The sequence below is a fragment of the Pseudopodoces humilis genome, chromosome 1 (assembly GCF_049639895.1).
Source record: "Pseudopodoces humilis isolate 2021_Gansu_Grassland_sample_001 chromosome 1, ASM4963989v1, whole genome shotgun sequence".
NCBI classification, from domain to species: domain Eukaryota; kingdom Metazoa; phylum Chordata; class Aves; order Passeriformes; family Paridae; genus Pseudopodoces; species Pseudopodoces humilis.
Window position 1 is genome coordinate 143,506,176 of NC_142200.1, and position 20,863 is coordinate 143,527,038.

Consider the following 20,863-nt stretch of genomic DNA (forward strand, 5'->3'; position numbering starts at 1 on the left):
GAATGAAAGGAATTAAAATCAGAATATGAGTTGGTGTACTTCAGGATAAAACCAACCCACAATATAATAGCTGATCTATAATCATATTTTTCAGGCTTTCTCCATATAGCCAAGTCCTCCTGCATTTCCTCTGTCAGAGAGATTTCCAGCAGATTTCCCAATTCCCAGAAGATTTCCCAATTTCTAAGCTTTTTCCTCTGTCTCCTGTTTGCAGAGCATGTGTTTCTTCCAAAATAAGCAGGAATTATTCCTGCTGGTGCTATCCCTTTTACACATGAGATAACCTGGGTAGAACAATAACAACCAGATGTGATATATGATGTATCATAATCTATAACAGCAACATCTCTCTCCAGCCCAGGAGGGTTATTTCATTCATCAGGTTTAATGAGTGTTCAAGCAGTTTATGACACGTACTGCTTCACACAATCTAAATGCAGCTATGTCATTATATCAGATAAATCTTCCTAAGCAAGAATCTGTGCTATCACACACACACACACAAAGTAATGGTATCTGTGCTACTCCAAGGACACATGTTTTGCCAAATTAATTCAATTGGTATTCAGGTTAATGGTTTTGAGTACAATTATTCTACACTAAAAGTGAATTTAGGGCTTTCTAATATTAGTTCTGCTGCTGTGCTGGGTCAGTAGGAAGGTTCCAAGGCCGTGGAAACAGTAAGTAGCTCCCATGGGGACCCTGGCAGACAGACTTTGGGGGTGTCCTGCTAACAGCGTGATTTTATTCCGAGTTTGTGAAATCTGTAAACTCTATTTAGTAATAAAACCTACACAGATTAGATAACATGAGACTTGAATTAATAATATTGTGGTTTCCAGGCAGGGGTCAAGGTCAAAGAGCATTTTTGTAGTGGAATCAGCAGCCATCCTTTCTGTGGGTCTATTTCTTGTCCCCAGCCATACGTGATGCTGAAAGAGCCACGTATACATCACAAGCAGACTGATGAGAGCTTCTGGAAACACTCCAAAAGTAGGCTATAATGAGCAAATGACAGTTGGGAACTGGCAAATTTCTGGTTTCCTTCTAAGATTTTAAAATATGAATGGGTTTTCCAGAGAGTGAGTAAAATATTTCCCTGCCATCAAAATTATTTATCTGAAATAATTCAAGGATGACAGTACTGGTTTGCAAAATCCCAGTTAGAAGGATTTTTAAAACAGGAAAATTAGGAGCAGTAGGGATTAGAATCACTTTACTAACAATATGGAACAATACACATATGTTTATTTTGGAAGGTTATCCCTAGTGCCAGTCATAATAAAATGCCTGGAGCTAAACATGTAAACTTGTAAAGATAAGGAATCCATTTTAATCACACATTAAGCAATGAGCAGTGGATTCTTTGATACAGTTTGCCTTGATACAGCCCTATCTAGACCAATAGCATCCTTGAGAATTATTTGATAACATAATATTCATATACTGAGGCAATTGTTTTTAGAAGTCTTGAGGTTAAAAAGAAGCAATGTAAATTCCAATTGGATTGATGGCTTTAGAATAAATTCCTATTTTAACTTGGATGAGTTACTTAGATTTATAAGCAAAACTTGAGCTCTCCAATACCTTAAAAGAGCACTGTTGCAAGTCAAACACCTTAAGAAATGGCATCGAGATAAGGTAAACTGACCTCACAAAGTGGTACAGGGGAAGGGGCTAAAAACACCACTTCCATATGAAGCTCTCCTATGGAGAGGACTCCACTGATGCCAGATGTTAAGGTCAAGCTTTCCCACATTTATGAAATCCTGGAATTGCTGTTTGAGATATGCCCAGCTACTCTTTTCCCTACAGCTGCAGAGCCTTGTGGGCAGCAAATAATGCTGCTGGAGCCTTCAGGCTGCTGAGGGAGGTGAACTTGCAGCTACTCCACCCCAGCAGGAGATTTCATCCCCAGAGCATAAACTGAGACCACCTTCAGGTGTGTGGCCTTTTCAGGGCAGCTCTGAAGGTGAGAATGGGCACAGAGCACCTCAGTGGTGACCCCCAGCAGGAGCACAGGTTGCTGCACACACCTGGTGCTGTGTGTCTCTCAATGCAGAATGTGTAGGGGTGTGTTGAAGGAAATCTCCGGGGAGAACCTGGTGAGGCCCCAGGCTTAGGACACTGTCAGATTTAGCCAAGGAGGGTTGGTGGCTGAAGGCTAGGCAGGTAGACTTTGAGCTTTGGCTTTGGAATTGCTTTTTTATCTCTTTCGTGCCCTGCCCGTAGGAAAGAGATAACAGTTTTTTCTCCAGCTGTTGATAAAGTGGCAAAGAAAATTTAAAAAAAAAAAAAAAGCAAAGAAAGAAAGAGAAAAGGAGACAGTTATATAAGGCTAGACAGACAGAGACACATTACCTCGACAGCACCAGAATCTGAGGCTGAAAAAGAGAGAGAAAATTGTGTTTGTCCTGGAATTAATAACTTTCAGAAGAGCAAGTTGAAAGCCCAGAAGTAGACTACAAATTAATACCCTATCTGTTCTCTTTTTAGGGGGAAAACTGCTTAAAGATACAAAGCAGATGGTGGGAGCAGGACTGAACCACAGAGGGATGGTGAAGGACCAGTCACTGAACACACAGGTCTGAGGATGGGCAGGTGAAGATGCTCAGTTATGCAGCCCTGGCACAGTTCACAATCAAATCACAGCAGAAGCCATACAACAATAAAGACAAGGGATGCACCAGCTTCTCTGTGTCCCTGGAAGCTGCCACCAGCCCAACCTGAGAAGCTGTAGAAATGAAGAAGAGAGGGCTGGGGCTGGGCTGAGCCTAGAGGAGATGGTCCTAGGAAGCACCTTGTAAAGGAGAGGACCAGAGTAAGGAGGGGACTTGTGCCAGAGCAGAGCAGGACTCCACAGCAGCAATGTAACCAACGTAACCAATGCTCTCCCCTCCGCTTGGGCTGAAGGACACACATGAGCAGAGGCACAATCTCCAGCTTGAGGGCTTAGTGAAAAAGTGTTGAGCTTTAATAAGGAATACTCTCTTCACACTGAGGTGATAATTTGCCCAGTTTCTGCTACTTTTAAATGCAGTGAGGCTGTCCTGTGGGGCAGGGAGGGGCACAGGGGGTGAGCGTGGGGCTCCTGCACGGAGCAAACAAGCTCGGACCATGTTCTCCAGGCAGATCCATGCTAAAGGGGTCTGCTTGGGCCATGCCTGGTATTTTTGGAAGCCTGAGCAGATTCAAATAGCTGAACACTGATGTGTCTGGCATCAGGAGCCCAGGTCAGAGAGGATTAGGAGGAAAGATTCGTGGCTGCCTCCAGCTCTCCTGCAGCAGGCAGCATCCAGGACCCTTCGTCACCAACTGTGTCCTGTCCTTCTCACGGCCAGGCCAGCTCACTCTCGTGTTCAGCAGCGTGGGACGTGGCTCCTCAGAGATTTACCCAAAGGTGTAAATGTTTCATGCTGCTTTTGGTCACTGCACAAAGCAAAGCACTTTTAAAATGGTTAAAGTTGATGGACCTAGAAGGAGCACACAGGCACTGGTCCTGCTGGAGAGACATCACTTTAGGGATAATATTGTGTATATTTTTTCTTCCAGTCTTTGCCACAGCTGGAAATTATAAAAAAAATTCCAAACCCAAAACTCCACCACTTTCTATTTAAGTTGCTGTAAAAATCCAGTCCCTGGGTGCTTTGATAGGAGATAGCCTAATCCTCTTCTTGCTTGAGTAGTCTCTCCAATTTCTGCTGTAGAGCTGACAAGTCCCTTTGGGGTTTATGGTGAGGGATTTTTTTAGTCCTTTTTTTTTTCCTTCTTTTGCTCTACTGATTTTACCTCAAGGGAAATCACTGTGGTTTTGAGGGCTTTTTACAAGCAATAGCTTCTTATTTATTTAGCTAAGATATCTAATTCCATTAAAGATAGCTGCTTTGAGGGTCTTTTTAAACATTCCTCCTTTTGCTCTGGATTCTTGAGATTTTACACATCTTTTTACCACACTAGTTGGCTTGGATAGTTAGAGTTCCATTACATTTGTCTAACAAGCAGGAAAATGTATTTAAACCCTTCAGAAAGAACAGTCCCAGGGTCTGTTCCACTCCAGTGGGACTCACTTCCAGTGTGCTGGGGCAGAGCTGAGGGAGAGACAGAAGACAGCTGGGTACTTTGCCTCTGCACTAACCCATGCCCCCAAAATGCGTGTGCCTACAAAAGGACAGGTCACAAATACAGAAGATAAGTAACTGAAGGAGTTTAATAACTTTATAGGTAATGGATGTGCTGAAGTTTTCCTGTAAATCAAGATGATATTTTCCCATAGTGCTGCTCCATGTCACATCCCAGAGTGGTGGACATCCCGGCACAGGAGCAGCTGGACAAAGGGTTACAGGCTGAATTATGCCAAAGGGCAGGAATGTGCTGCTCCTCCAAATACCATTTCAGCTGTTCAGTTTTGTTTTCTCTTGACAAACAAGAGATAAATTAATTACATTATATTGCAGTTAGCTGTGGATGGAAGTGGAATAGAGCCCCTTATCTCTGGGAAAGCCCTCGGATGTGACTGGTTGTACAAATACTTGCACTGCAAATACAATTACTCAGAATGAGAGGGGATGCAAGGAAAGCTGCAGGCACAGGGTGGAGCAGGGCACTTAGCAGACCTCACCCATCTCCATCTTTGGTATTTCTAGATTTCAGGGACAGGGAGAAATGTGCTGTCTCAGTGCTGGCTCTAAGGAGAAATACCCTGTAGGGTTTAATTTCATCTTTATAAGCTGAAACAAGGCTGTTTATTCTGTATTATTCCATATTGTTTCCCTGTCTGTTTGCCTTGTGAAGCAGTTTTTTTTGGTTTCCTGAAAACTTAATTAGCTAAATGCACTGAAAGAAGTGCAAGAGATAAACAGGAGGAAGAGAGGCTGACTGGTAACCACTCTAAGACTGGCTCAAGAGATCAGGAGCAGAGTCAGGAACTGCATGAAAATCCTCTGAGTCCTGGTCTCTTAACCCTGAACCCCACCTTGTCAAGGACAGAGTTCTGTTTGTAATGTGGCTGCACATCACACATCAAGCCTCTTTCTGCCTCACTCGAGCAAATTTGAAACTTTTGTTTTCATGTCTATAAGGGCAAATTCCTCCAGAAAAAAAAAATATATGCTTTTTCCAGAATAATATGTTCAGCAACCCCAAATGCTCAGGAATTGCAGAAAACCAGAAAGACTCTAAAGAAATAGATACTGGTTTTTTTTTTACTAAGCTGATAAATCAGGCCAATATGTTGGGAAATTCAGCTGTATCAAAAACAAGGTTGAGGTAGTAGCTTACAAAGCAGAAAGCACTTGGCTGATGCCAAAAAACTGTTTCAGTATTGGTTTCTGTTTGACAAGAGTCAGGAACACAGAAACCTCTTCCCAGGGGGAAGGCAGACCTCTGCTTTATTTATGAAGTCAGGAACCTGAGTGGAGTACGTTAAGCTTTGTGGAGCAAAGCTTCTTATAGGCTGATAAATGGTGTCAGGATTTGGGGGTTTACTGTGGGTATTGGAGTTCACTCATCACAGCAAAGTGCTCCACGTTTGGAGCGATACAAATCAGTCGGTGAAGGCTGCTTTAGGGTAAAGTGCCTTGATGGGATTTCTTCCCCACTGCACTTGGAAGGGCTGCATCAAGATTTAATTCACTGAATATCAGCATATATTAGTGCAAATAACACAGCAGCTGCCAGGACTAAATTAAGCAATGGTTAGCTCCATTTGGAAAAGCATTGTGCACTCCACAAGGTTTAATTTAAATAGGAAGACCTTTTGGGGATCTTTCATAGAGGACACATCCTGATAATGTCACCAGATTATGACTGGATTCTGAGGTTGCAACATGGTACTTCTGTTACTTGGCTTCTCTGTTTTCTGATCAAAATAAAATATCCTTAAGAGTGAGATTCAATGTAATGATGCACATAACAATACTTTATGTTACATACAAGAAGCCTTAAATAATTCCAGAATCTGTGTTGGTATAATTAATGTTGAACACACCTTTAAGTTCATGTGTCATTATTCCAGTAAAGGTATTTATCACCAGAAATGCAGTGCTAAAACACACAGTGCTGAGTCCTGCACCAGGTGAGCACATAAATACACACATAAATACACCCCCTCCAAAAAGGGGCAGCAAAGTGGGAAAGGCTGCACCTGCAGGAAATGCATCCATGTGACAGAAGTCCCAGACAGAAGGGAAGGGTCTGATATAAAAAACATGGTATTTATTTTAAATTAATCTTCAAAGTGCAAGAATACAGCTGTGTCCTGGGGCTCTAATTTCAGATAAGGAAACAAAACTGTGCACTCCCTTTGACAGCTCTCTATCTCTTATCCAGCTCTTGCAAGTGGAAGAAATAAAATACACCAAAATCCCCTTAACAACAGTGTAATTATATTTATCAAAGTCTGTGTAATTACAGCTACCCTGGAAGCTGTATTTATGCCATTTCCCCCCACTAAAACCCATTCCTTGTAGCTAACTCAGGACAAACCCCGTGTTTAGTCCTGGCCAGAGATGCTCCTACCTGTGCAAAGACCCTGCAGCCAGACAGATACTGTTTGTGTCTGACAGTTGTGTAGAAGAAGCTGCTGTTTGAGAAACTGAGCAAAACTGAAGTGCCTTCTGTATGGGATGATGCTTAAAAGAGATAAGTATTCCAATTGTGGATGAGTGTTCCTCTGTGAAATACACTCTGGGCTTGCCATGAGATCATAACTTCAATGCAGGAATCATTAAGTGAAATAATCTGGTACCATGTAATGTAGTGGATCAGATTTTCATAATATTCTCCTCTTGACCATAAAACAGAGGAGTTCCACTGAGCAATCCCAAATCAGGCTTAGATCACGCCAGTGTTTAGCACTACCTGAACATAAACTCAGAACCCTGAAAAATAAAGGCTCTGCTCAAAGATATTCAGAAAACTGCTGATTCTATTGCTTTAGGATTGATAGACAATTCCAGTTTGCTTCAGCTTCCTAGATACTTGGACAGTATCCACCTTCTTGGCCTAATGAAAGTAGGTAAAAACATCCCAAAGATGCTTAGGGTCCATCTACATGTGGATGTGTATGCTTGAATATTTATTTCTGTGAAGAAAGAAACAGCTTTAAGGTATTCACTTCAGCTTGAGCAGAAATTGGTCCCAAAGCAGAGCAAGCAGGTAGGCAGGAAGGAATAGTAAACCAATCCAAAATACAACTTTACCTGACAGAAAATTGACTTTTTAAAATTAATGGTCAAACTCTTCCTGTCTGATGTACCTGCTTCCTCTGGGAACATTCATCTTTGTCAAAATACCTTAATGAAAATATCTTGATTAACTGTTTTTCTGAGTAGCTCAGTTCTGTATAGGGGAATATTTTGGTCCCTGTGTCTTTGCTCCTTTGTGCAGTGGTAATGAGTTCAGTGTTCAGCCTCTCCTGTGCAAACATGCAGATGAAACTCTTTGGATGTGGAGCTTTTTTATGAGTAATTTTGCAAAAAAATGTGGCCCCTTATGCAGTGAATTGTAGAACAGAAGTTGTTGACTGATTTGTTGATTCCTATAAGGTGAAAATTCCCACCCTACAGGGAGGGTTTCTGTAAGAAGCTGCTGGAAGCTTCCTCTGTGTCCAGCAGAGCCAATGCCAGATGGCTCCAGGAGGGACGTGCCACTGGCAAAGGCTGGGCCAGTTAGGAATGATAATAATGCCTCTGGGATGACATATTTTCTTAGAAGGGGAAAAAAAGTTATTGGGCAGATGTAACTGTGGGCAGAGAAGAGTGGAGTGGGAATATGTAAGGACAACAACTCTGCAGACACCAAGTTGGTGGAGAAGGAGGGGCAGGAGGTGCTCCAGGCACCACAGCTGGGGTTCCTTTGCAGCCCATGGTGACACCAGGGTGAGGCAGCTGTGCCCCTGCAGCCCATGGAATTCACGGGGTGCAGAGGTCGAGGAGGAGACTCATGCCTGAAAAGAAGGCTGTGAACCCATGGAAGGCCTGTGCTGGAGCAGGCTCCTGGCAGGGACCTGACAACCTGTGCAGAGGGGAGCCCACGCTGGAGTGGCTTCCTGGTAGGACTCGTGACCTTGTGGGGGACCCACACTGGTGCAGGCTGTGCCTGAAGGACTGACCCCATGGAAGAGGGACCCAAGAGCTGGAGCATTTCATGGAAAACCATCTCCCTTGGGACAGACCTCACACAAGAGCAAGGGAAGGACCTCTCTCCCTAAGCAGCAGCAGAAGCAATGTGGATGAAGTGACTGTAACCCACATTGTCCATCTCCTGAGAGCTGGCAGGGGGAAGAGAGAGCCCAGGGAGAAGGAGCAGGAGGAGGGACTTTAAGGGAGGGAGTGGGGCAGGTGTTTTTAAGATTTGTTTTTACTTCTCATTATCCTGCTCTGATTCTGATTGGTAAATTCAATTAACATCCTCAAGTCAAGCCTGTTTTGCCTGGCTGTTAATCTCTGTGTGATCTCTCCCTGTCCTTATCTCAACTCATGAGCCCTTCCTTATATTTTCTACTGTCCAGTTGTGGAAGAAATTGACAGAATGGCTTTGGTGGGTGCCTGGCATCCAGCCCAGGTCAACCCATGACTCCACGGCTATTTTTAATTTTAAGAAAAATCCAAAGTGATGCAGGGGATTTCTTAGTTCATTTGCCCTATCAAAGGTAAAAAATGTGTTCCCAAATAGGTGAGACCCTTGTTTATTTGTCCTACAAGAACAAGACATTTTCAGCATTAACAAGGAGAGGGCCCCCTTCTGTTCTGGCTGGGGGAAAGCTGGCCCAGGACAGCCAAGGCCAGCCAGCTGGCAGCAAAGATTGCTGAAAAGGGCAAGAATGAAAGAAAAAACAGAAACAGCCTCACAGATCTCCCCAGACATTTCTGGGTAATGTCTTGCACAACTCTTAGGGGAAGCGGTTCTCCTTCCCTGCAGTCACATTCATCCATTTTTTTGTTATCAGTATTATAGGATTTTAATAATAAATCTTCAGTGCTGGCCATCATCTTTACCATGAGAGAAAGGAAGCAACAGCAGGTGCTCAGGTCAGCTTTCCCCTTTCTCCTCCTCCTTCCACCATCTCCAGCATCCACAACACGTCCTTCCCTGCCAGCCTGCTTATCTTCACACCTACACACCTACACATAGGTTTGGTGCTTCCTGCATAGGCACCCAACGCTTAAAACAACAACAGATGTTTTCCTTATCATATTTTTTGAAAATTTTCATGAAAGCCGAGGTTAAATATATATATATATATATATATATACATATATATATATATATATATATAATTGCTCTGCAGCACTAGACAAACAGCCTTCACGCTCCAAAGGTAAAAGCCTTATTTCAGGAAAGCAAGCAGGCTGATGGCAAAACACAGACCACTATCAATTGCTGCTCCCATAAATCACATTTATTTTCCAAATAATAGGAAGATTCATTGTTTTCTGCCAAGCAGTGTCACCTGGTAATAGGAGCCAGTCAAAGCAACAGTAATTTTCACGCCATAAAAACAGTATCAAAACTGTTCACTGAGTAGGATGAATGCTATTGATTGGGGGGGGGGAAAAACTATAAAATCAGGAGCCAAAAGCTTAGAAATCAAGTAATAATGTATTGGGTGTGTAATGAAAGGTCTGTTAACATTTCCATTATTCAGCTTCCCTCCCTGTATGCCTCCTCTGAAGCATTTATGACCCCACTAGGAAACCTTCTCCTCAGACTAGGGCTGTAAGGGGTTAATGGTGTGAGACCAACACTTTAGAAGGGGAGTTCAAAGCTCTGTACAAAAATGAAGGGAAAAGTCCTGCCCTGGCCTCTGTTTGTTGTCACAGCAAAAGCCCCAGAGCATTTCACTGAATTGACCTTTTGCAAAAAGATGCAGAGCTGAAGGGAGGGGGTCTGCAGAAGAGCTGTGGTCAGAAGAAGGCACAGGGCTGTGGGAGAGAAGACACCTATGTTTGCCCCAAACCTGTCCCCTGAATAGGGGGCTGGAAACTACAGACCCCCTCCACTGAGTCCACTAGTAGCCAAAACAAATAGCACAACAAGAAAAGCTGAACATACACGTCCTTATTCTTGACATTTACCTGAACTTCTACAAAAATAAATACTTTTCCACTATGGCCAGATACTTCCTGACTGCCCAGCTGAGAGGCTGCTTGTGCAGCCTTGGCAAATCCATAGGCATTTCAGGTGGAAGCAAAACACCTGGCTGAAGGTCTCACCAGACCAGTGGTGGAGAGGGACCGAGACCTATTGGTTTCCACCACTTCCATCATCCACATCCCACAGACATGATTTCACACTCAGACTTCTGCAACGTCCTGAAGGAATGTCCTTTGTTCTTGTGAATGACCACCAAGAACACAGCCAGCAGGGACAGAAATACAAAGCCTACTTTGAACACCTCTGCCTGTGTGCAGGTGTCTGTCACTCTCTGGATTAAACTCCGAAGAACAGGGCCTGTTCTGTAACCTCCTGGTTTTCCACATCATACCTTTGTAGTCTCACTTCTCAGCAGCAACAGGTGATGGCATCATCACCCCCTTCTTGTCAATGCCAGCAGAAGGTAGTTCTAAAATAAAGGCCATCTCAGAACCTTTCCCCTCTGCCAAGAGAGACAGTCTCATCCTGATGACTGGAGTTTCCGAGCCCTTTCTAGCAAGAGACCGATGACTTTTATGGGTGGAAAATAGATTCTGAGGCAGCTCATTGTTAGCAACTTAAAAAAACACATTAAAAAAACAAAACCTATCTGCTAACTAACCCAGGAAAAACTTACTAATTCCTGCAACCAGCGGTTATTTCATAATTGGACTGGTGGAAACACCTATAGCTCTCTACCTTTCTCAGCTGACACATCACAATAAAACATGATATGAGGTGACTCATTACCATCGTGTTCTATCACATCCATCTCATAATGCAACCTCAGACTTGCATTACATGAGCTGAATAATATTTTCCTAAGAAATCATGATAGAAAAATCTGTGGTTCTAAGGGAAGTAATTTTTTTGATTAAAGAAAATGCCACCACCAAACCTGAGTCCTGCTGAGAAAATAGGGACTCAGGTGCACCCAAACACCTCCTCCCTGTACACCCCAACAGGGCTGTCTGCTGGAGCAGAGGCACAACATGCAGGGGTCACCCAGCACCTGAGTCTGTCTGCACTCAGGGAAAAAACACATTGGGCAAAATCACATTTACAGTGAAACTGGACCTGACCCAGAACTGCAGAGCCAGACACGTTCTGGGCTTTGACAGGTCCTGGCATAACGTTTTGGGGGCTCAGATGAGTGAGCTGGTTTTGCCTCTGCACTTTAACTATCAGTTTGCTGTCCTGCACCCTCCCATCTCTCTGGATGTTCCCATCGCTGACGTTTCCTCATAACTATTTCCTCAGACATTTAAGATTTCCCAGATGACGTGGATGACCCAAAAACCCAGTAAGTGAACACTTGCATGCAGCTGTCCCTGCACAAAAGATGCTGACAGGAACAGGGAAACTCACAGCCCAGATTGCTACAGATGGGAAATACCTTCTGCATATTGGACAAGAAGGGGCTGGCAGTGGAAAAGCTGTTGAAGTGCCATGGGAGGTGCTGCAGAGATCGGGGACACGTGGGGTGACACCACCCAGGCCTCCCGGCACTGCCTGCAGGGATGTGTCACACCAGGAGCACGGTGCCTTCCCGAGGTTACTGGGCCCACCTCCCTGGCTGATCCTTCAGCCAGTGCCAGCTTTCTGTGGGAGCAGGGCCTGGCAGCGGCCACAGACCCCCAGGCCAGGCAGAGGCACAGACAGCGAACGCTTGGAGGAGCAACGAGTGGCGGCAGGAGCCAAGCCTGAGTCAGGAGGAGCACATCCCAAATGCTGCCAAGGAATGTCCCATGACATGATTGCAGCTGAGGGGAAGGGAAGGTGCGTGGGACCACGCTCTGGAGATACCATCACTGCCATGAGCTCATGCGTTCGCACCCCAAAGCCTCTGAGAGCCTGGTGAGACTGAGGACAGCAGAGCCAGGCCCCAGGGCTGCCCTCCCTGCACTCCAGGCTGTGCATGGCCCACTTCTCTTTCTGTCAGTGGAGTATTAGCAAGCTGATAACCTGCTACTCATGCTTGTCCAGATGGTCAGCACAATTCATGGAGCTGAGCCACTATTTATCCATCTTTCCCCATTCTGAGAGGGTGATCCAAGGTAGGAAAAGCTTTCTGCAAGGAATGGCTCAATGTGCTGGACCTCTTGAGCCATAGAAGAGTTAACCAAAGGCTGGCATGAGTGAGATGTGTCAAATCATGAGCGCCATGGAAAAGGTGAGTGAGGACATGGTGGGCAGCGTCTCTTCCCATGCTGGGATGGAGGAGGGGAGGAAGCAAAGGAAGATGTAGGAGAGAGTTTTAAAATATAGCACCTATCTCATTACCCAGTGGAGTCACATGAGGAATGCCTTGTCATAGGACAATGAGTATTGAGAAGCTTTCTAGGTTAACAAGTCAATGGGGAAAAAAATACTGGGTAACAAAAAGGCCATTTCTGGATCCAGGAGCCTCTGACCCCTAAAGTGCCACAGCTGGGAAAACATTTTGGTGAGGTACAACACGTTTAGCCTGTTCGTGTGCTTTCCCCTAGGCAGCCACCATTAGTCACTATCAAAGACAGGACAGTGGGCCAGGCAGCTGACAAATCCTTTTCATGGGTACAAAGCATGACTCACAGCCCAGGGAAGGCTCCAGCACGGTACCTGCTCCCCTCGCATCCCGCAGCGCTGAAACCCGTGTTGTCACAGCTCCACCAGTATGGCAGGTTCTAGCTTGTGCCTGCTGCCAGGATCAAGTCAACCACCTGTGGTGAATGTCCCTTCCAGGTACCGTGGGAAATGGTTTTTTTTAGTGCTCCAAAACCTCTCCTCAGTGCTCCTTCCCTTCCTTGGCTCTGAGTGTGCAGTCTGTTACAGAGGCTGCAAAGAGCCTCCTGGTCTGATGTAGCAATAGCAATAGCACTGCTCATCTAAACATATTAAACAGTCCAAAAATGCCACACATCTGAACTCAAAAAAAAGGTAGAAACACATATTTTATAGGTTTAACCCCATTACATGTAAGGGGTGTATGTGCATAAAAGCTTTGGCGTGATCCACGATTTTGCCATCTCAGCTTTCATCTCAAAAGCCTAAAAGTAAGCTTTGTTTTTTAAGTTAAAGGAAATTTTCCCAGCTGCAATCTCTTAAAAATGAAATAATGTAAAAATAACACCTGCCATATTAGACTTCATTAAATTTCAACCACCAGCAGCCTAAAGAACAGGCAAATTGCTCAGCATTGACCAAAGGATGAGCACTTCCCAAGCAAGGGATGGAAAAAATGACAACTGCTATTTCAGTAGAAAGGTGCACGTGTGTGCCAATGGAAACAGACATTGAAGAGATGCAATTAGACATCCAGCCAGCACAGTGAGGTCCCATTCCCTCCTTGAAGACATCCTAGAATATCCATGATCTCTTCCAGGCAGATATTGAGGCGTTTTTCTGAAATCAAAGCATTCAGACTCATTATCAGTGCAAGTGTTTTAATCTCCCTCTCATACTCACATCTTACTTTTTGGGCTGGTTTTTCAGTGACAGCATGGGGCCTTCAGGAAGAGGCAGGATCCTGCCTATCTCAAGTCTGGGATACTTGAAACTGTAGTTCAAGATATGCCAAATGACATGGTCAGTCTCTTGTCATGATGAGAGCAGTGAGGTAACCTATCCCACGCTTGGAAATGTCATCATCTCATGTCAGCTGAGCCACTTTGTGTTTCTCCTGCTGTCAGGAGTTAACAGCTGGTGGCTAAGAGGGCACCAAGGTACATAACAGATCTGATGCTTCCTAACACCCCACCTAATCCTTTTTGGCTAGAAGAGCTTGTGAAGAGACAAAGTGTGCTGACACAGGGCAGGTGAATCGACCACAGTTCCAAATATGAATATTTACTGAGATCTGTATATGGCTGTAAGTGCCCTCTTTTAATTCTCATCAGTGGGGAGGAAAATTGTCTTGACTAGAGTTTTTAGTGCAACAGGTAGCAATGAGAAAAGTTCTGCAAAGAGTGATAAAAAGTCTCTTAAGACCAACTTCCCACTTGGAAAGAAGATAATTAAATATAGCTAATCATGGGCTAATATGCCACCCCCACCCTCCCATCAATGTGTGGGTTACAGGGCATCTAGGTGCTCCCTGGGCAAGGAAACGTGAGAGAACCCTAAAATGTGAGCTCAGCTTGGACATAAAAGAGCAGAACTGCACAAGATAAGCAGGATCTGAAATGCAAGAAGCACTAACCTGTGCATCCAGGGAATCCTGTGCAACTAGCACACAAAACAAAAGGGAAAAAATGGGAATTAATAGAATTCTTTACATGTAGAATAAAACAATGACATTTGATGTAGTAACAAGCTAATCCCACCACTTGACAGGCACCAGTTTGGTGGTACATGATGGGGAACATTCCTGAAGAGTAAGTGGGTACGAGTCACACATTTCAGATGTGGCTGGGAAAACAAGCAGCTTAGTGCTTACCTGACCATTACTGTGCATTTTCTAGATATTTGACCCATCATCTTTTCAGTGTGTTATTTCAAGAAATACATACAAAGGCTCATGAGATAGTTTGACATTTGGGGAAAAGCAAAGTCTCTGTAAAGGCAGCCAAGCTGATAGAAGGAAACAGAGCTTTGTTAGGAGCAGGATGTACAGGTCTGCAAGCTGCTCATGAAGGTGGCACCAGCATGGAGCAGAGATTGGGAAAAACTTGAAAAATACTTTTATGTCGTTCTGACATCTACACACTATGAGATAATTTATTTCAAATCAAAGTCTTACAAAATCTTGGTTCAAAGACTAGACAGTGCACATCTCTGAAAGGTGTGGAAAAACAACTGAATTTAAACTATTTTCATAGTGGCAGCTTCCAAGGAGCAGGAACATTTATCTGTCAGCATTGTGTTTGTTTGCAATTGTGTCCTCCCTAAAAACTGGGGTTTTTTCAGTTTATCTTTTAAAGGGATACCTTTCAGTATCTCTAACTATCTCTAACTATCCTGACACTCCACTGCTATCTGCCCTAGTAAATTTATTTTCTTACAGGATACATTTCAGGTCTTGGAGCCCAGGTATCTTCTCCATAAAGAATAATTTTGCAATACATTTTATACATCACACCAGGCCCCATATTTAAACTAGCTCTGTTTCTGTTCTCAGCTCTTCCATGGGAGTATTGTGGGATGGGCAGGAATCATTTCCCAACTTTCACAATACATTTATTCACAGCCACCCTTGGGCCAGCATCATCTGTTATCAGTTGTGGTGCCTCACACCCACCTGCATTTTTTCCTACCCTGACACATATTTAAGTACCTACATCATCAGGCAGCCTTCACCTGTGGCAGATGGATGCACTGGGATACAGAACCATGTGCCTGCTCCTGTAGACACAGCACCAGCTCCAGGCTGTCCTGGAAGCAGCACAGCCCCATGAACACAGTGCTACAGCCACACTATACTTGAGCAGTTCCCCTTCAGCTAAAACCCAGAAATAATTAGGCTGAGAAAGAAGGAATTAGGCTCAGTGGCCATGGGCCCACATCTCTTTAATTTCCAGGCAAGCTTGGACAGATTCTAGGTAGTTGGAGAGGTGACGCCCGTGGTTCCCTCCTCTGGGGACTCTGTTTCCCAGGAGTTTCTCCCAGTGGAAGGTGCTGGGTGTAGGAGGCCACCTGCAAGCACAGCAGCACCCTTCCAGTGGGATAAGGATGCCTTTGTTGAGACAGGCTTTTCTTCACTAATTTAGGGCCTGCCTGCAGGTCTCCTAATTAATGCTCTACTCACCTCCATCCAGCCTAACACAGGGATTGAGTCAAGGAGATATTTATATACCAAATCCCTGTCTGCTCTAACTCTTCAAGGCACATTCCTGATCTGGAGCCACTCTGTCCCATTATGTGGGGCTGCTCACAGCACAGGGACAGCCCTGTGCTGGTGTCACCTCTCCCTTCCTCCACCTCTGCTGCTTTTCCAAAGCCTGCACCGTGTCCCCAGCAAGTAATGAGCAGTGTAAGAGCTTTGAACTAACATATGGACGGGGGGCATTTCTCCTAGAGTATGGAGAGCAGCCTAACCAGGATGCAGTTCAATGTTGTGCATTATCCAGGATGAATATTCCTTGTGTGGCAAATGTGCAAGCTCTGCTTGAAGTATACTCTCATCACAGTGATGTTTCCAGCCAGAAAGAACCTTCATTTTCCAGTATCAGCCATTTGACACAGGGACTGTATTGACTTGCTCATGGATTTAACAAAAGGAATTACCTGGAATGCTTGTGAGCGCTGTGTGAATGAGGACTCTCCCCGCTGTGCTTACAGCCTGAACTTTAATGGAAATGAACCACAAAAAACAAATGCCAGTCTATAGTACAGTGCAAGAGGACAAAGTATAAAGGAAGATTTTCTTTATTTTTAAATATTAGTAACACTCCACAAAAAAAAGTGGTACTTAAGTGACAGAAAACTGGTACTCGGTCCTTACTTGATCTTAACCGTAATTTACAGACCCTAAGAGAGTTCACAAATGGTTATTGCATGTTATGTGGTGTCTGCAGAGGGTTACATTGGGGAATTGAAGCTAAACCATTCAGATACCAGAGACACCAGAATTTGTTATATCAAACCATGCTAGAATGCAGACTTGGCTTTTTCTGTTTAGCTCCTCTCTTACACAATTATGTGCATTCCTACATCTTTGAAACGTTAGGATGAGTGAGCTTCTCCAGGAACTGTGGACTTTCAATATTGCCAGGTTTAAGGCTGTTACATCAACAACATATTGGCAAGAGGAAGACAAAAGAAACAAAACAAAACCATAAGCTGCTAACTCCTACCTGGAGGTTAAAGAAAGGAGACAACACACTGACAAGAAACATGCAGGTAAATGCTTAAGGCAACAGAGGGGCTCTGTACACACTAAAAGATTAAGAGAAGCAATGTGTCATGCACATGAGACAAGTATGGGAAGCAAGGAAGTCATCTTGCCAGGAAATGTGTATTTATTTTAGATCTAAGACATCTTTTCATGCTAAAAAAAAAATTAGTCCTGCAATAAAACCGATGTAAAATGCTTTCATACATAAAGGTGTAAGTTTTTTGCAGAAACAAGTTGATAAAATCTAAAATGGATGCTGAAAAAATGTTTTTTATCTAAAACCTACTCAGAAGAAACAAAGAGCTGTTTTAAAGTAGCACTTGGATGATTTGTCTCTAGGTTCTGAAAATAAACTTTTAAAATAAGGAATGATTTCACTAAATGATTCATCAGGAGAGTCAACTAAGCCTAGAGAAATCAGTAGGAGTGCTTACAGGAGACCATCATTACACTACATTTCTTAAAATCAGAGAATATAACTTCATGATACAACTTAATATGAGGGAACATTATAATAGCAGGGGCAGAACTGCCCAGCCTGGGGGAAAAAAAACCAAAAAACCCAACCATAAAAGTCACTTATTAATCTTGCATAAATTACCCTAAAAGAGCTCATGTCTCAGTCCCACTCCCAATGGCATGAGTGAACAGGACTCTGCTTTCAACAGGCCTGATGTTGATGCCAGTGACCAAACAAGCAGGCATTTGCCTTTTATATCCTACAGGACACATAACAAATACTAGAGTAGCATTGTCTTAGTCCTAGGGAAGGAAGAGGTAAGAAATTCTGTAACGCTTTCCAATCTTCAAACAACACACTTCTAACCACGACCAGCCTTGTCTGAATTCCCTAACCTGAACGGGCAAGAAAGCCACTCTGTGAAACTAAAAGGAATAACATAGTGCAATTTTAGTACAGTTTTAAACATGAGTCACTTCCTTGGTAGCAGTGTGAACAATCAAAAAATATACACAAAAGAGGTGTGCTTGAAGGTAACATGAAGTTGTCATTATTATAAAGGTATTGGCATAGCAGAGAAGTCCATTTTAGTAACTCGCTTTGGTTGACTTCTTCTTCTTCAGCTCCTCTCTCTGCTTCTGCTTCCTCCTCTTGCTGCCTTCTTTGTATCCTGAGGAAACATGGCTTGTAAAACACTTTTCACAGCATTTATGGACTTTTCTCTCTAGCAAAAGCACATGTTCTCTGAATGGTTTAAAGAATATTAAAGAAAAGGTCTGGCTTCCTAATGTGTTGTTTGTTTTAATTGCCATTTTCACTATATCCCCAATTCTACTATATCCCTTACATAGGATAGAAAGAAAGAACTACCAAACTTTGAAGTTTGAAAAGATCTGGAGAACTTTCAAAATCCTTCAAAGCCATTCAGGAAAAGCTTCAAAATTAGAGCACATGCAAAACAAGAATAATTTTCAAAAAGGAAGCAATAAATAAGACTTATGCAGCAGGAGCAATTTAAGTACTGGCATTTCCTGCTCACGGTAGTCAGAGTTACCACAATATTTGCATTTCCATTTTAAGACTAGGGAATGCCAAGAATCCTGAGTAAATAAGAAGGTGCTCAGTGTTTACCAATATATATTTTATAAGCTGGTCATCAGCCTGCTCATGCTTAACTATGCACCACAGGTTATATTCAACTGCAGCCCCAACGGTGCATGAAAGCATTGAGTTCAAGCAACAATTATTTGCTACAAGTTCAGTAGGCACAAGCTTCCAGCCATGTGATCATCATTCCAATGGTTTATTACCCCCACAGAGATGTGTGAAAAGCAGTTCTTGCTCGGCATCACACCTTTTCCTCCAAACCTGCAGTAAAATCCAACTTGCTGGCAGCCTGCATGGGCAGTGAACTGTGTGAAACACCACATCTACCCAGGTGCACCCATAAATCTAAACTGAAAGCCAGTAAACATTTCCCTCAGACAATCATCCTGTGATGTTTTGAGACAGCTGGAGGGATCTTTCAGCTCAGTGGTGCTCTGTCACTGGAAATCAGCACAGTCCAGTGACCAGGCCCAGCACAGAGCGGAGCAGCCCCTGAATCCAGCTGAGAGGCAGGGCTGGCAGACAGAGGAATGGCCCTGGAAAGGCACAGCTCTGCCTGGATGGAAATCTCTTCTTTCCCTGTGCTCTGTCAGTGGGCAGGCAGAGATGACCCCAAAGAAGCAGTTTCACCGGTGCACCTGGTTCTCCATCAGTTTATCAATAGCAAAATTAAGATGGGAAAAGGAAGTGGTGGGAGGCCAGGGGAGTACAAAGCCACACTGTGGCTGCAGTTTGCTCCTCACCAGAGCTCCTCCCAAGCACAACTAGACATGTGCCCACAGCAGAGCTGAAGTTCTCCAGTCTAAGACTCGAGGAGAACCACGAGGTAAGTCTTTCAGCTTAAACCATTTGAGACATTATCAAAAGCTTAGAGGAAATACACTCACTTGTAGCAACAGGAAACTGTTCTAGGTTATCACTCTAGCTCCTGTGCTGTACCCACAGCATGACTTCATCTTTTGCAATCATCTGAGTCAAGAGGCAGGATATTTATTTAGAAATTCTGCCATGAGCGATCAGTCTGCACGAAGTTAGAGTGGAAACCAGTTTTCTTGTTTAAGGAAGAGAAAAACTGGCAGTGTTTAGCAGAATTGCAGATGATGCTGGGTTTTCCCTGCACTCTGTCACCGCCTGAGCTACACTCCTGTCCCTGGAGTCACTGTGTGAACATCTCCTCACTAAGAACTCCATCCAGGAAGTTTCCTTCCACGTCAGCCCTGTACATCACCAAAAATAGGATCCTTTTGAATTCAATTCACTGAGTAAGGCACCCATCCCTGAAGGGCTCAAGCATCTCCCTGCTTTCCCACGGAGGTCAATGGAGGTGGAAGAGACATGCTGACTCCTGAGAATCAGTCATCTGGGGGTTGTTATTCAAAGAACTCCTCCCTTTACTGGAGGGAAAACCATCATCATATCAGCTGATCAGAACCAGCTCATGTAAGAACTCATAAACAATAACACAGATATTTGGGAAAGAATCATTAAACCCTAGCAGGTATTAGTTTCATAATTTTTTAAATTTTTCATTCTTAAAACAGTGTCAGTGTGTCTAAAAGGTTTCCACATCCAGGCATGATAGCATCTGATGCTGCTATTTTATATCTAATACTTTTTTTTTTTTTTGCAATAGTCCATTTTCTTCAAATTTTTGAGATTTTGAAAGCAATTCTAGCAACTATTTCTTAAAAATACTGAGTCAATGTAAATTTTGACTAGAAGTGAATACCACATAATCTATTGTGTTATAAATGAAACAACTCAAATGTTAAAATATTGTGGTATGAAGATATTTAGGCATTTGACAACATGGTCTCCTACCAGCCTCTGGAATGATAAGGCTGAAAAGTGGAAATCTTTCAAGCGTTATCACTGACACACAGAAAGAGATTGCCCAAAGTAGGAGATAACACACAAACACAGAGTATTCCTCAAGAGAAAACTGCCAGGTCTTTTCTGTTTTGAGCCTGCTGTGATAAATAATTTCACTGTCTGCCATTTCCTTTTCTACCCCCACCTAAGAAGAAAGGATAGGTCAAACTTTGCCAGTCTGTTGCTCCAGCAGTGCTATGCTGGGTGATAACAGCCAAAAACGTGATCCAAACAAGTGAAGCAGCTCCTGACATAAATAAGAATTGCACACTGAAGATGTAACCCTTCAGTGCATATTTCACTCAAATACTTCAACCAGCGCTAATTAAAAGCATATTTAGCTGCCTTGGTTACAAGACTAGCCTCAAAGTCATGAGACAACAAAATCTGAATTAGAAAGCAGCAGCCCCATGACTGATCACTGCAGTGAGCCCATGTCCTGGCGAGTCGCCAGCATCCCAAAGTGTCCACAGAAA

At 43.6% G+C, this 20,863-nt stretch overlaps 1 protein-coding gene across 1 annotated transcript in view; it reads right to left on the reverse strand.

Annotated features, from left to right (window-relative positions):
• Positions 1–16,463: 16,463 nt before the first annotated feature.
• Positions 16,464–20,863, reverse strand: part of DNAJB6 (DnaJ heat shock protein family (Hsp40) member B6) — a 58,579-nt gene continuing 54,179 nt past the window's right edge. The window contains exon 10 of the mRNA XM_014257403.2: positions 16,464–18,078. Within this exon, the coding sequence (XP_014112878.1) occupies positions 17,996–18,078 (83 nt within the window). The 3' untranslated portion in view covers positions 16,464–17,995. The remainder of the gene's footprint in view (positions 18,079–20,863) is intronic.